The sequence below is a fragment of the Panulirus ornatus genome, chromosome 15 (genome assembly GCF_036320965.1).
Source record: "Panulirus ornatus isolate Po-2019 chromosome 15, ASM3632096v1, whole genome shotgun sequence".
Taxonomy (NCBI): Eukaryota; Metazoa; Arthropoda; class Malacostraca; order Decapoda; family Palinuridae; genus Panulirus; species Panulirus ornatus.
The window spans coordinates 5,106,274-5,121,745 of NC_092238.1; the positions used below are offsets into that span (position 1 = coordinate 5,106,274).

At 48.9% G+C, this 15,472-nt stretch overlaps 2 protein-coding genes across 4 annotated transcripts in view; one reads left to right on the forward strand and one right to left on the reverse strand.

The window, feature by feature from the left end:
• LOC139753708 (chaperone protein DnaJ-like) overlaps positions 1-15,472 on the reverse strand; it is a 294,700-nt gene that overhangs the window by 140,317 nt on the left and 138,911 nt on the right. The gene's annotated exons all lie outside the window — the stretch shown is intronic.
• Positions 1-15,472, forward strand: part of LOC139753707 (uncharacterized) — a 76,946-nt gene that overhangs the window by 15,795 nt on the left and 45,679 nt on the right. Inside the window, exon 2 of the mRNA XM_071670431.1 lies at positions 8,043-8,272. Within this exon, the coding sequence (XP_071526532.1) occupies positions 8,043-8,272 (230 nt within the window). The remainder of the gene's footprint in view (positions 1-8,042; positions 8,273-15,472) is intronic.

The following is a 15,472-nucleotide window of genomic DNA, read 5'->3' on the forward strand; positions in this document are numbered from 1 at the left end:
CATGGTGCTTTGATAGAGAATTACACTGTGTAGATGAGGAATATTGTCGAATAGATCGGGAAGGGTGTTGCTGGGAGAGGCTAGAGAAGGGGTCGTGGCGGCTCACCTTGGCTCAAACGGTGAAGTCGATGACAAGAGCCTCTGTGTACAGGTTCTGTTATGCTTCAACAGGCACCGACCAGGCGTGGCCCAGGTTGGTGAAGTGAGGGGACAGGGAGGCCGGAGCGGCTGCTGGTGATGGTGGTGGTGTGGCTTGGTGAGGGTAGGTGTGACTGTGTGTGAGTGTGTGTGGAGCTTATTATGCTCGGGGATTGTAAGGTATGGTGGCGTAAAAGGTGCGATGGAAAATGGGAATGTTGGGAGGGGGGGTTTAGTTTCTGAGGAGGTTAGTATGTTTGGTGGAGGAGTTGCGGTGAGGTACGTGGGGGTTAGCTTGAGAGGTAGGGGGTGGAGTGAAATGTGAGGGTGATGGGAGATGCGGGAGTGTCAGGTGTTGGGCGTGTTGTGAGGTGTGTGAAGGTCGGTGTGTGAGGTATGGTAGAGATGTGGTGAGAGTAGGTATGGGCATGTGAGACGAAGGGGCTGTGGAAGGTGTGAGGAGTCTAATGTGTGAGTCTAGCAAGGGTGGTGTGAGGTGTATCTAGAGAAGTGATGTGAAGGGAAGGTCTGAGGGAAATGCAAATTCTGAGGTAATCATGAGGTATGAGGTAACTGTGAACTGAGTTAAATGCAACCTGTGAGTTGTGGTAGAAAGATGAGGTACGCGAGGGTAAAGTTAGATAAAAAAGATATATGATGTACGAGAAAATAGTGACAATTGAGGGAAGTATGAGGTGCAAAGAAAATCATGAGACAAGAGAAGAGCCTTGATAGCGAGGAAAGTGTAAAATATGAGGATACTGTGGAGTGTGAGAGAGGTGTGAAGAGAGTGAGAGAAGTGTGAGACGCTAAGTGTGAGACGGGTGGGAAGAGAGACCTCATTAATCCCATACCCATTCCGTGGTCCTAACCATACCCATTACGTGGTCCTAACCATACCCATTACGTGGTCCTAACCATACCCACTACGTGGTCCTAACCATTCGATGACTGGACTTCAAAAGCTAATGGGCGACTTTATCTGACCACCACAAACATACGGATCACCCAGTGTTCTTCGCCTGTACTCGCAAAGCCTTCAGTGGCTGTCACGCTCCGCTCCGAAGGCCTCGTCTCTATGCCTCCCACGCAAAGGAAATGGAGGAACAAAGTGAAAATAAAGGTAATGATACATACTATAAATAAATGATAGAGTGCTATGTAAATCTAGAAATTCTTTGTTAATTCTAACTAACTATCCCCGTGCAATGTACGCAACTCTACGCTGGGACATCTTTGACAAACAGTGGGTTTACGCAAGTGTTGATTGATGGTAAAGGTATAGAAGAATCCTGTGTGCTTGTCACAAGAAAACTTGCTCGCGTTTCCACTTGCTTGGGGTTACTATTTGTGTGTTGTGTGGAGAGAGTTTTGCGCTTGTGTTGCCCCGTCTCTTAACCTGATCCATTATCTACTCAATGTTTGCACACACACATGCACTCCATTGTAATCCTGGTACCCGTTTATCGACCTGCCCCGAGGAGAAGATGAACACCTGGGATGGGTGTGGACCGACTTCCGCGCCCAGAAGTCGAACTCATGCGGGTCCAACCCCGATTAGGCTCGTGATGGCTCATGCTCAGTAACGCCAACTACCACACCCATAGAGTATCTGCTTGTGTTACGAACGACTGGCTATAGTGCGAATGGTGACCTTCCGGAGACAGAAGTAGTGGGCGTAGCGCAAGGTTGGAGAAAGTCACCCAACTCTGCCTGGCTTACACACTGGCGCACGACAGGTTGTGGAAAGGGAGAGAAGAACCTTCAAAAACGCGACTTCGACCAACGCCCCAGCCTGGAATTGAGGTTGGCCCCTTGCTCATACCCTACTGCGTTGATTGGAGACGTCAGAGCCAAGGACATGGGACGAGAGGATAATGACTGCAGACTTAACATGCTTATTTCGATACGATCTGACCACTTACACTTGCGGCTGTGTTAGACTGGTATACTCACACTGCGGCTGTGTTAGACTGGTTCAGTCACACTTGCTGCTGTGTTAGGTGGGTACACTCACATTTACGGCTGTATTAGACTGGTATACTCACACTGCGGCTGTGTTAGACTGGTATACTCACACTGCGGCTGTGTTAGACTGGTACAATCACACTCTGGCTCTGTTAGACTGGTATAATCAAACAGCGGCTATGTTAGGCAGGTACACTCACACTGCGGCTGTGTTAGACGGGTGGATGATGAAGAAAAAAATATATAATGACCACCTTCATAACATCACAGATACCCTTCCATTAAGCATACAACATATGTCAAGTTCATGAGGAGTGCACTTAAAGACAACAGAAGTTGAATTCGCGGTGTGTAAGACGTATCAAGATAAAGAAACGTTAAGGTGATAATTTGTGAGAAAATGAATACAAAAGTTATAGCATGGCTAAGACATATGTATCTCATAATCTCTGTGGAATATCATCAGATCTCTCAGGCCAAGCGGGAACAGAGCATTGAACGGTGAACCAGCGCCAAAGAGAGGAACCCGGTAACACGGTCGTGGAGTGCACTTGGCCCCCTACATCAGCAGCAAGATGATATAAAGGAACACGGTCCACAGATGGGACGCACCAAATGGAAATCGTCAACCATAAAGATCAAATGGAAATCGTCAACCATAAAGATCTTCGTATCTTTGTGTTGCGGTCGAGCTTAACTTCCTAACTTAACATGCTTTGAGTCATTTGTTTTTAAAACCTCGTTAACTTGCTTTCAATCCTTCGTTGTACATCCCTTTAACTTGTTTTCAGTCCTTCGTTATACCCCCGTTAACTCGTTTTTGATGCCTTTTTGGTGCCACCCCCTTTTTTTTCCTGTTACCTTATTTTGAAGGCTTATCGCCTCGATTTACCCCCTTTGTCGACTGGTTCTGCCTCCTCCTCCTCCTCCTCGTCCTCCTCCTCTTCTTCTTCCTCCTCCTTCTCCTCCTCTTCGTTAACGTGTTTTGAAGATATATCTTCCTTTCCAGTTCGAGGCAAATGGTGAGTCAGGTAACTTTGCTAAGTCGCTTTTACGCTGCTCATAACATCTCCGTCTCGGTGTGGTCTGTCTCACTGAGTCATCGGACCACTGGAAACTAGTTCTAAGGTAGGGAGGCATCAGCGGACCACCACTGACTGTTTCTCGAGTGAGGAAGCGACGGACCACCAGGCACTAGTTCTCCAGGTGGGGAGGGAGGCAGCGGGCGGGCCACGGGAGCGTCCAGCTGGGGCGGCTGGCGGGTAATTAGTCAAACGTCTCATCTCGACCCGTCTCGCTCGCCACACACACCGAAGACCTTCCTAACGCTGGGGTGCAGAACCGTCTCATCATCTCTTTAATTCTTAAATATATACTCTCCCTCATCCTCCTCACTACAAACCCCTTCCTCATCCTCCTCACTACAAACCCCTTCCTTATCCTCCTCATCCTCCTCACTACAACCCCCTCCCTCATCCTCCTCACTACAAACCCCTTCCACATCCCCCTCATAAGAACCCCCTTCCTCATCTTCCTCACAACAACCCCTCACGCTTATCTACACGTATACACTTCACACTTCGCCTGACTAGAAGCTAACTACTCAACACTATTGCTGAGGTGGTGTGTATAATCTAGATCATGATGACAGACATGAGTTAGGAGAGCAACACGCCACCATGGCAGACCTGCTCGCCTCCGTTCTCATCCTGAGAGCCAATAGCAATAAGCAGAAAGCCTCGTTCCATCAAAAAGCCTTAAATAATCATTTCATCTTAACTTTGGCGTTCTTTTGCATCTACATGTTGGTATCTGCCAAAGCTTAGATTTGTATCCCATAGATCCTCAAAGCTGACGTTAATTCATGATTATTATTTTTCCAGTTATCGTCAATTATCTCTTCATTTATTTACTTTATGCATCACCCTCTATGGCTGTTCCCTGGACCACCTCGCCTCCCGGACCGCCACGAAGGATTATGCGTCTGGTTGTGAACCCCAAGTCATCACCAATCCGATTAGTCCGTGTGAGGGAGATTAGCCCAATCACCATCTGTTTAACAACATGTCCACGGACCCGGGTCACTCCACCCTTCCTCCAACACACACACACACACACACACACACACACACACGCGCGCGCGCGCGCCCACCCCTCAAGACACCAGAAACAGGAGATGCTCAACAACTCATTGTGAGGGTGAGGGACTCATCTGCAGCGGAGGATGAGGCAAGGTGAGGTAGAGGGAGGGTGAGGAGGGAGGGTAGTGAGGAAAAGTGGGAGGGGAGACGAGGGAGACTGAGAGATGATTGGATGAGGAGAGACTGTGAGGTGATAGAGGGAAAGCTTTGGATGCAGGTAGTGAGCTGGTTGGCTGGTTGGATGACTGGCTGACTGACTGGTTGGCTGGATGGATGCTTTACTGGCTAGCTGGGTGGCTAGCTGGGTGGCTGGCTGGTCGATTGGCTGGCTGACTGGTTGGCTGGATGGATGGTTTACTGGCTGGCTAGCTGGGTGGCTGGATGGTGGACTGGCTGGCAGACTGGTTAGCTGGTTGGCTGGGTGGATGGTTTACTGGCTGGCTAGCTGGGTGGCTGGCTGGTGGACTGGCTGGCAGACTGGTTAGCTGGTTGGCTGGGTGGATGGTTTACTGGCTGGCTGGGTGGCGAGCTGGGTGGCTGGTTGGGTGACTGGCTGGCTGACTGGTTGGCTGGTTGGCTAGGTGGCTGGCTGGGTGGCTAGCTGGGTGGCTGGCTGGTCGACTGGCTGGCTGGCTGGCTTAGCCTTTACACTCTCCCCTCGGCCAGTCCCACTCCCCTCTCGTAATCATTTCCAACGTCTCTCTTGCCCTTGTGTACCCCTCACTCTGACCTCCAAGATGGTGAACCTTGCCCCTTCCCCTCACTCCTCTCTTTGTGCCTCCAAAGCAGCGGCACCTTTGCTCGTGTTACCCCCCCTCACTGAACCCCTCATAGACTCCCCTCACTCCAACGCTTCACCCATCATAGACTCCTCTCACTCCAACACTTCACCCATCATAGACTCCTCTCACTCCAACACTTCACCCATCATAGACTCCTCTCACTCCAACACTTCACCCATCATAGACTCCTCTCGCTCCAACACTTCACCCATCATAGACTCCCCTGACGTCAACACTTCACCCATCATAGACTCCCCTCACGTCAACACTTCACCCATCATAGACTCCCCTCACGTCAACACTTCACCCATCATAGACTCCCCTCACTCCAACACTTCACCCATCATAGACGCCCCTCGCTCCAACACTCTCCCCTAACTCCACCCCTCACCTCAGTCCTCACTTTTCACTCCAGCTCTCAACACCGCAGACTCCCCTCACTCCAACCCTCACCCCTCATAGACTCCCCTCACTCCAGTCCTCACCCCTCACCCCTCATAGACTCCCCTTCACCCCAACCTCCACCCCTCATGCACCACCTGTTTCCCTGAAAACAGCTGGCCAGGGAGGACGTAATTACTGCTTCTTTGTTACCTTTATTAACCATCAGTTAATCATTTCCTCTTCTCTCTCTTTCTCTTTCTATTGCCCCCAGAACATGTGTACACACACACACACACACACACACACACACACACACACACACACACACACACACACCTTCGGCTGGTCCGGGTGACTGGCATCATGCGAAATAATCAACTCGCCTCCACGACCATAGTTCAAGGCCTCGATAAGGCCAGTCGTTGAGGACGACGACGGCACGACCCTTGAGGAGGACGACTGAACGACCTTGAAGCACGACGGTGGCGTACTACGACCCCTGAGGACGACAGTTCAAGCCTTGAAGACGACGGTACGACCTTTGAAGACGACAGGGACGACCCTTGAGGACGACGAATGCACGACCTTGGAGCACGACGGTGATACGACCCCTGGGGACGACAGTTCGAGCCTTGAAGACGACGGAACGACCTTTGAAGACGACAGAGACGACCCTTGGCTATGGTATTTGTTCATTTTTTTTTCATCCCGCTGGTCCTATATCAGTACCGGTTAGGAAATAATTCGGATAAGAACACCACTTATCCGGCCAGAATGGCCTTATGTTTGTCTATGTTCATCTTCTTAACCCGAACCTCCTTCGTTTTAGCCCCTTTTATCCGAACCCCTGAGAGAGGCGAAGACTGTAACGCTGGAATTGATAGAACAATTATCACCATATCAGCTAATTGATCATTAGGGTAAAAGCCCTAATTAGTAGGGTAGTATTTATGGAAATAATGACTTCCCGTAGCACAGGCTTATTATGAATTTACATATCACAGACGCCTATGCAAATTAGCACTGTAAGGTGATGTTATCTCGCCTGATGGATATTGTGGGGACGTGGGTACTGAGGGCTGGCTGTGGACTGGCGACAGCGTATGGCGCCGTGTTTTTGACGACGTGGATGGTGTGGCTTTAGAGTTTTGATGGTGTGATGATGACGATGATAACTCGTGGTCTGTGGAACGAATCGTAGCCAGAAGCTGGAGTTATGAGGAGGAAGATACACGCTATGGAGACTGAGGCCATGTGAGAATAGGAAGGGCTTAGTGCATATGCTATTTACGTAAACACACGGGTGACGTGGGCTGTTCTTGTGGCACTCTGAAGGAGCTGTGGATGGATCCGTTGCTGCTAAAGGTACCGAATAGCGTCGCACACAGGAACGAGGGATCTCTACTCGTAAGAGTTGAATGTGGCGAGGATAGAGCAACAGCTCTTTTCTTTTTTTTTTCTCACTGGTTGTAGGGATTCGAGAAGGACCAGTGAGTTCATCGCCTCTTGAGAGATGTTGATAGAGTGAGCGAGGATGACCTTGTCTATCATGCTTTTCCACCTCCCTCGCCCTCCAAACCACATCACCATCAACCAAACCAAGACCGCAGTTTTGCACGTCACCCACCCATCCAATCATGTCCCACCCACAATACCGTCTCACTGGCCAGTGGTGAGAACTCTCTCTCTCTCTCTCTCTCTCTCTCTCTCTCTCTCTCTCTCTCTCTCTCTCTTACACCTCGATTCCCGGTAACCCACCCACCCCTGGCCAACGCTCTTTGCCCCACAGCAATTACCACCTCCATATTTAATGTTTCTGACGTGTTTTCATCCTCCGGGGATATAGAAAAAAAACAACCAAACCAAACAGACAAAAACAAACTAGAGCTTCAACACACATGTGTCTCCCTGAACCATATGCTTCTTTCGTGGCTCCCTCCTTCCTCCCTCTGTAGCGCTGAGGTTACTACTACACTCCACGCAGAAGCAGGGTAAGGTGGCTCTCTCTCTCTCTCTCTCTCTCTCTCTCTCTCTCTACATATATATATATATATATATATATATATATATATATATATATACACACACATTTCTATTTTCACTGAGGTCTGTCATATTGTTTTATATCATATCACGTTGTCACTTCATGATAACAGTATGTACAGCATTCATTCAATCACTCTATTTCCTGCAAACAAAGCAAAATTGATAAGTAATTTGGAGCCAGTTGTCCAGCAGTGTCGAGTGAGGTGCTCCCGTTGTGGTGAGGATTGATCATTGTGGTGGTGTGGTGGTGGTGGTGGCAACCGCTTGCTGATTGTGGTAATGGAGGTGGTATATATGTGTGTGTGTGTGTGTGTGTGTGTGTGTGTGTGTGTGTGTGTGTGTGTAAACACCTTACTGTGAAACGACCCTTGAAGAAAATTCACTTGTGTGACACAATACGTCTGGCAGACCGACTGCGCTATAGTCGGCCGCCGGACTGCCCGCTGCCGGACGTTTGACTGAAACTGTCGTACACATAAGTCGTATGCTCCCACACATACTCATCATACCAACAACATAGGTTATAACTGTTGATATATTGTACATTTTATTATCAGAGTTTTTTTTCTGTGTGTTTCTACAGAAGAAGGTGGGCGCGGCATGAGCGGGGCTGGCGGTGAGGGCGGGATGACAGAGGCGTCCGCCCAAGAACTGGCTGGCGACGCCAAGAAGAAACACAGGAGGAATCGAACCACCTTCACCACGTACCAACTACATGAGCTCGAGCGCGCCTTCGAGAAGAGCCACTACCCTGACGTCTACTCCAGGGAGGAACTCGCCCTCAAGGTCAACCTTCCCGAAGTTCGGGTTCAGGTAAGACCCGACTTTTGTCGGTTGTGTGAGTGATTCCTTGTAACTCTCCTCGTCTGATGCGATCCCTGCTACTCCCAGAGATCGCGGATGAAAGGGAGGCAATGGTGAGGCTTACCATTTAATGGAGATGCATCCCAATGGGCCAAGATGATCCCATAATATAGGGCTATTACGAGAGAGGAGGGAGGCGTGAGGATTGATCACGCTGGAGGAGGAGACGACGATGGGAAAAGACCTGATGTCCATCCGTTATCCTCTCTAGGGTCACGGTGCTACTGACGTAGACCAGTCCTTTTGAAATCGAGAGGAAGTGTGGAACCTGCGAACATAGCAGTGAACTGGGCGAGGGACGTGTTAGGAAGGACGTGTATAAAACTCCTTCAGCCACGTAGGACAATCTCGGCAAAGCAAAAGTAACTTTAGACAGGGTTAGGAAAATGTTAAGTCTCTGTTGATATGTGACGCTAAAAGAGTTGCCCTATGTTAAGTTTAACTTCCCTAAAAGCAATCTCATCCTCTCCATAACTGGAAATCCTATTCAGATGCTCAAGAATCTTTGATTCTCAGGAGCTGCCCCGAATATACTGATGCGTCCTTGTTTGGGTATAAGATTCTCGCGTCTAAGGAGGCTTGAGTTCTATATACACTATTGCTTGACGGCGTCGACTCCCTAAACCAATTCCACTCGTCAACTCTCGCACTCTGGCTCCCCTGATTGAACTCATTTGCCCCACGTCATAATGTTGGGTCTCTTTCCCCCTATCATGTAGATATTACTCCTGTTATTGCTCCTGAGAAATGGCTGGCCCAGCCATATCAGGTAGACTCCGTAAATGCTCGGGAGGCCACTGTATCCCATGATTACACTGTAGCCATTAGCAACTCGAAGATGAACCGTTGTAATGTCTACTAATGTTACTTGCCCTAACACAGTTAAGCTTTACCCCTCTCGTGTTCTGCCTAACAGCTACGACCAGACCAATTTTCAGGGACAGATTTTCCACCTCTAAGAAAATGTCTGGATTACCTTCTTCCTTCCTTACTCTCCCATCTCTTTGACCCACGTTTCATTAAAGGTCTTGACTCGATAAGGAATTTTTTGTATCCATGAACAAGAGTCTTCGATATAGAAAACGGGTTCTGTTGACGTAAAACGCCCTTCCCATTTTTCACCAATTGGTAATCAAAGGCATATATACACACATACAAATACTTGTTTATTATTGTATGTATTTTGTTGGTATATTTTCAGGCTTGGCTGCAGTTGATTCAATAAACCTCTATTATATTTATCTTCATATTTCTGTGTTTTTATACCGTAATATATATATATATATATATATATATATATATATATATATATATATATATATATATATATATATATATACACCTCCGTACTCAAGCGATTAGCGTTGTTGACCAAAACGCACACATGGACAGCCCGGGGTCAAACGCACAGGTTCGAATCCTGATTGCGGCTGTAGGTCCACAGTCAACCCCGCCTGTTCATCCTCCCCTTAGGTTTGCTCAATAAATTGGGTACCTGGCTTAGGCTAGGGTATGATGTATATATATATATATATATATATATATATATATATATATATATATATATATATATATATATATATATATATATATATTTGATAGCAATGTGATTCTAGATGGTTCATCATAAAAGAATTATATCAACACAGGAATGTATTCTAGTCTTGGACAGATGTCCTCTTCGAAGTCAGATCTCTGGCGAATTCTTGAAAAAAACGGGCAAAAGACAGAAAGAGGATTTATCAAGAGAGTTTTTGAGAAGTGTGTTAATTTAACTTGTGGCACAAAACTTAAATAAGACATGGGGAGGTGAAGTGCATCGAGAGCTTAGAGGTGGAAGGAAAGAGACAAACACCATCACGTCTGTTGTCTGTGTTGTCTGGATAGGGGGAAAAAAAAGCACTTCTTTTCTCGGCACGTCTGTTAGTTGGCGAGCCATCTCTTCTTAATACCTGTAAGCCATGGTGGCTCTGTTAACAGATTAGACAAGCTGATAACACGGCGTAGCGGCCCCGCCCGTCCCACACACACACACACTCACACAAACCCTCTCTTCGTCCCTCCCTCTCTCTCTCCCTCTCTCTTTCTTAATGCACTAAGTATATTGTCTGTGTTGGGGGTTGGGGTCGTAATTACTGCTAACGGTAACAACAACTACCATCAATTATGTAGGAGAGGCAAGGAGACTCCCCTCGGATGGATGACATTTAAATTCATTTGGTGGCGCTACCCGGCAAACGAACACCCGACCTGTTCGCACACCGTGTCCGAAAGCCCGGAAGCTGGCTAGCCGCGTGCAGTTCAGTTTCCTTACATCCCTTACCATCATTATCCATTTCCTGACGACTTAAAAAATACTGGAAATATTAAGTGAGTACGAGAAGAAAAAACTCGTAAAGTGGGAGTCTATTAAGACACGGGAAAAACGAAAACAACAGAAGACTGAGTCATGCAAACGAACAACAGGCCACTCGTGTTTTCCCGCCATTAACCCGGCAAATGGCGTTACAATTGGCGGGAACGACGCAACCAAGTGGGAACAAGTGCCTTTCCCCGCGCGCACCGACTAGAAGTTACCTCATTTCGGCAAACTCACCAGTATACCTCCGCGTTTAGATTTTCCTTAATACTTTGGTGGAACTTTTCTACTTCTTTAGAGGCAATTAGGGAGGCAGTAAAAATTACTGGGCTGGGCGCAATACCTGATTGGTCGGGTGGTGGTGGTTGTGGTTGGCGGGGGGGAGGGAGTGAAGGTGGGGCGGCTCCTCCTCCTCCCTGTGGCCGTAGATGCAGCCTAGCAGGAGATAGTCTTCGGTTGGATACCTCCCTCTTGCCCATATAAGCAACCTCTTCCTAGTACACTTTTCCCCTCCATTCCGAGGGGTCCACCTCACCCTCCAGCTCCTCCTTCTTTCCCTCTTCTGTGACTCTCTCTCTCTCTCTCTCTCTCTCTCTCTCTCTCTCTCTCTCTCTCTCTCTCTCTCTCTCTCTCTCTCATACTCTTCCTCTCCTCACACATTCCACCTCCTCTCCCTCCGCCTCTTCCATCACTCTCCACTTGTTCCTTCAATACTCCACCTGACTCCCTCACTCCCTCCCTTGCTCTCTGGCGTCTCCCCTAACTCTCACTTCTTCATGGCTCTCTCTCTCTCTCTCTGCCCTCACTGTCTACTCTCCCCTTACCTCTCACCATCACTGCATTCCCTCAGCCTCTCACCTCTCTTCTATCTATCCCATCTTGTCATCCCCTGTCTCTCTCACCTCGCGCCTAGCCCCTTCACCTCGCCCCTAACCCCTTCACCTAGCCCCTACCCCTTCACCTCGCCCCTAACCCCTTCACCTCGCTCCTAACCCCTTCACCTCGCCCCTATCCCCTCACCTTCCACCCTTCTCCCCCCCCTCACCTTTCCCTTCTCCCCTTTACTTTGCCACCCTTCACTCCTTCCACCTATCCTCCATCCTTTCAAATCCCACCCCACTCCCTCCACACTGCACCTATCCCTCCCCCCCTCCCACATAACACCCCCCCTCACCCACCCCTTCCTCCCCTCCCTCCCCCCCTCACCTCACCTGTCCTGCGAGTGTATTAATTAAGTTATAACAAGGATAGTAATGAAGGCGTGCGGCTCTGCTGGCCGGATTGTTAATAGACTAACAAGTGCCAACAATACAATCAATTACCCGGACTCCTCCCGCTCATTACGGGCCTAACAACCCTACTGTACCTTGCTGGACTGGCTGCTGCAACTGTTGTGGGCTGTGTGGGGGGGGGGGGGGGATGTGTGGGGTGTTGGAGGCTTGTGGTATGGTGTGTGGGGCAAGTTATGTGGTGTAGGTGTAGGGTATTGTGGGTGGTGGTTCTGGCTGAGAGTGTGGGCAACGGATGTGGGGTGTTGTGGGTGTGGTATGATATGACAACACGTGGGTTAACCCGTGACCTGATCTTTGATAACCCATGAGTAACCCATGACCAGGGCTTTGACAACCAGTAAGTAACCCATGACCAGAGCTTTGACAACCAGTGAGTAACCCATGACCAGAGCTTTGACAACCATGGGTAACCCATGACCAGAGCTTTGACAACCAGTGAGTAACCCATGACCAGAGCTTTGACAACCATGGGTAACCCATGACAAAAATTTGACAACCCATGGGTAACCCATGACTATACCTTTGAGAACCCATGAGTAACCATGAACGGACCTATGGCAACCCATGAGTAACCCATGACCAGGGCTTTGACAACCATAGGTAACCCATGACCACACCTTTGAGAACCCATGGGTAACCCATGACCACACCTTTGAGAACCCATGGGTAACCCATGACCATACCTTTGAGAACCCATGAGTAACCCATAAACGGACCTATGACAACCCATGAGTAACCCATGAACGGTCCTTTGAGAACTCATGAATGATCCTTGAACTACTGTGTATAATCCATTCATAGCGCGCTGGTAATTTAAGAAGAGAATCTAAAAACTTATGAATAACAGATGAACAACATACACGAGTGTATAATGGACTTTGAATAACTCCTGCATAATCACAATCACGTGGGGGTCATGTCATCACAACCCGTCATTAACTGGCATCACAACCCGATCCTGTAATTGCTTCAACAACACGTGAAGGGAACAAGAGAAAAGAAAACGGATCCACAGAACTCGTGTGAATACAAACTGTGAATAATCTGTGCAAAACGCGTGGATAATGAGTGAGTAATCGCGTGGATGATCAATGAGTAATATGGTGGGGAGGTGAGTGAGGTGGTTGGAGGGAGCAGCCCCCCCCCCCAGCGACGCATCATGGTCGATTACACGACCAACATATGGTAGACCACACCACAACCACTCCGTAATGACGGGAGGGGTTCGAATGGCAGGCAGGGCTTCACACCCCTCCCACTCACTACACAGAGGGGTGGGTGATGATGAGAGAGAGAGAGAGAGAGAGAGAGAGAGAGAGAGAGAGAGAGAGAGAGAGAGAGAGAGAGAGAGAGAGAGAGAGAGAGAGAGAGAGAGAGGGAGGGGGCGGGCTCATTGACTTGAAAGGTTATGGTCAATGGGGTGAGAGGGAGGAATCAAGTAGAAGGGAGAGTCAGCAAGAGGGAGTTGATAGAATGGGAGAGGTTGACTGGAGGGAGACGTGAGTGGGTCAGAGAGGGAGTGGGCGGGTGATTGAGGTGTGGGCATGTTGGGGGATTAGTGGGGGAGTGTTGGGGGATGGAGACGAACTGTGGATGGAGATGGAGGAGAATGTGTGTGTGTGTGTGTGTGTGTGTGTGTGTGTGTGTGTGTGTGTGTGTGTGAAGGCTCCTTTTCCACCCACCACTCCCTCCGGCTCAACAGCTGGCGGGAACAAAAGAAATGGCTGAGAAGGAACACCTTGTAGTGTGAAAAGAATGTACTGCTGTAGAGAAATTCTATAGGAAAGTGTGAAGGAAGCAGAAAGTGCCAGATTGTAAGGGCAGTGACCTTCTCTGAGGAGTGGGTGGCTCAAATCTGGGACAAAGAAAAAGATTCTTAAATTCTAAATTAGGTTAGAAATTTTCGTGCTACCTTCTTGAGATAAGGACTATCTACTACCGATAGATATCACTGTAATACTTATCTAACCTTGATTTAGAGATGTCTTAGAAAATCGCCATTGATTTAGTCTTGGCATTGACAACACCTGGTGACAATTCATTCTCTAATGTTCTACAACCCCATAACTATGGCCTAGGTTGTTATAACATCTCTATACTTTCACAACGTTACTTCTGGTCATTGATTTACAATCATATGAGGAATTTTCATGTGGTATTTTATCGAAATTACGGTATTCAGCATTCTGAAATTTTACCTTCGATCCCAGAAAAGTCTACGATTCTGTAGAGAGAGAGAGAGAGAGAGAGAGAGAGAGAGAGAGAGAGAGAGAGAGAGAGAGAGAGAGAGAGAGAGAGAGAGAGAGCGCAGGGAGGGAAGGGAAGGGACGGGGCGAAGGTTGGGCTAAGTGTGTGTGTGTGTGTGCTGCTAGCGAGGGGCAACACGCGCCGGGCGGCCGCACAGCAACAAGCAATATCGTCTCAGCAGCACCTCCGATCCTGCACAGCTGAGGAGGGCGGCAGCTGACGTTGCTCACTCGACCTCTTCTCCCCACGCCCTCCTCCCTGAGGCTAGGGCGCTGAGAGGAGAGAGAGACACCTCCCATGGCTAAAGGGAGACAGGGAGAGCTGTTGATGCAATTGTCAAGGGAGACAGTTTGAAAGGTCGAGAGCAAGCAGATCTTGAGCTCTGGTGAGAGGGTAAACATGTACACTAGTGTCTCGTGTGGAGCAATGGTGAGGAGACGCCAGATGACGGACGGATGGTAACGCTAGGGTGACAGAGGGGAGGTAACACGAAGGTGACAGACGGATGGTAACGCTAAGCTGATAGAGGGGAGGTAACACGAAGGTGACACAGGGGAGGTAACACGAAGGTGACAGAGGGCAGGTAACACGAAGGTGATAGAGGGGAGGTAACACGAAGGTGACAGACGGATGGTAACACTAGGGTGACAGAGGGGAGGTAACACGGGGTGACAGAGGGCAGGTAACACAAGCTGACGGAGGAAAGAGAACATTTAACTGATTTAGGGGAGTGGAATAACCAGAGGGACACAAAATGTAACTGTGTAATCTTCAAACTATATATGAGGGGAGGGGACGCGCAGGCCTGGGGTGGTGAGGCACTGCACACGTGGGGAGAAGCACAGACCTGGGGTAGTGAGGCACTATAGACACAGAGGGAGGAGGCACAGACCTCGGATGGTGAGGCACTGTAGACACAGAGGGGAGAGGCACAGATCTGGGGTGGAGAGGCACTGTAGACACAGAGGGGGAGAGGCACAGACCTGAGGTGGAGAGGCACTGTAGACACAGAGGGGAGAGGCACAGCTTGGCACAGATTTAACTCAAGTTAAGGAAGACGGTCGACGAGGCTGGAGACGAGGTCCAACGAGAGAGAGAGAGAGAGAGAGAGAGAGAGCATCAAGGCCTCGCTCTCACCCTCCCTCTCCCCTCACTCTCCCCTCCCAACACCTGTTCCACTAATCAATAAATCGGGCACCAGACGGATACGCCCTTCTGCCGCCGCCCTATAACCCTCCTTCGCATATCAGG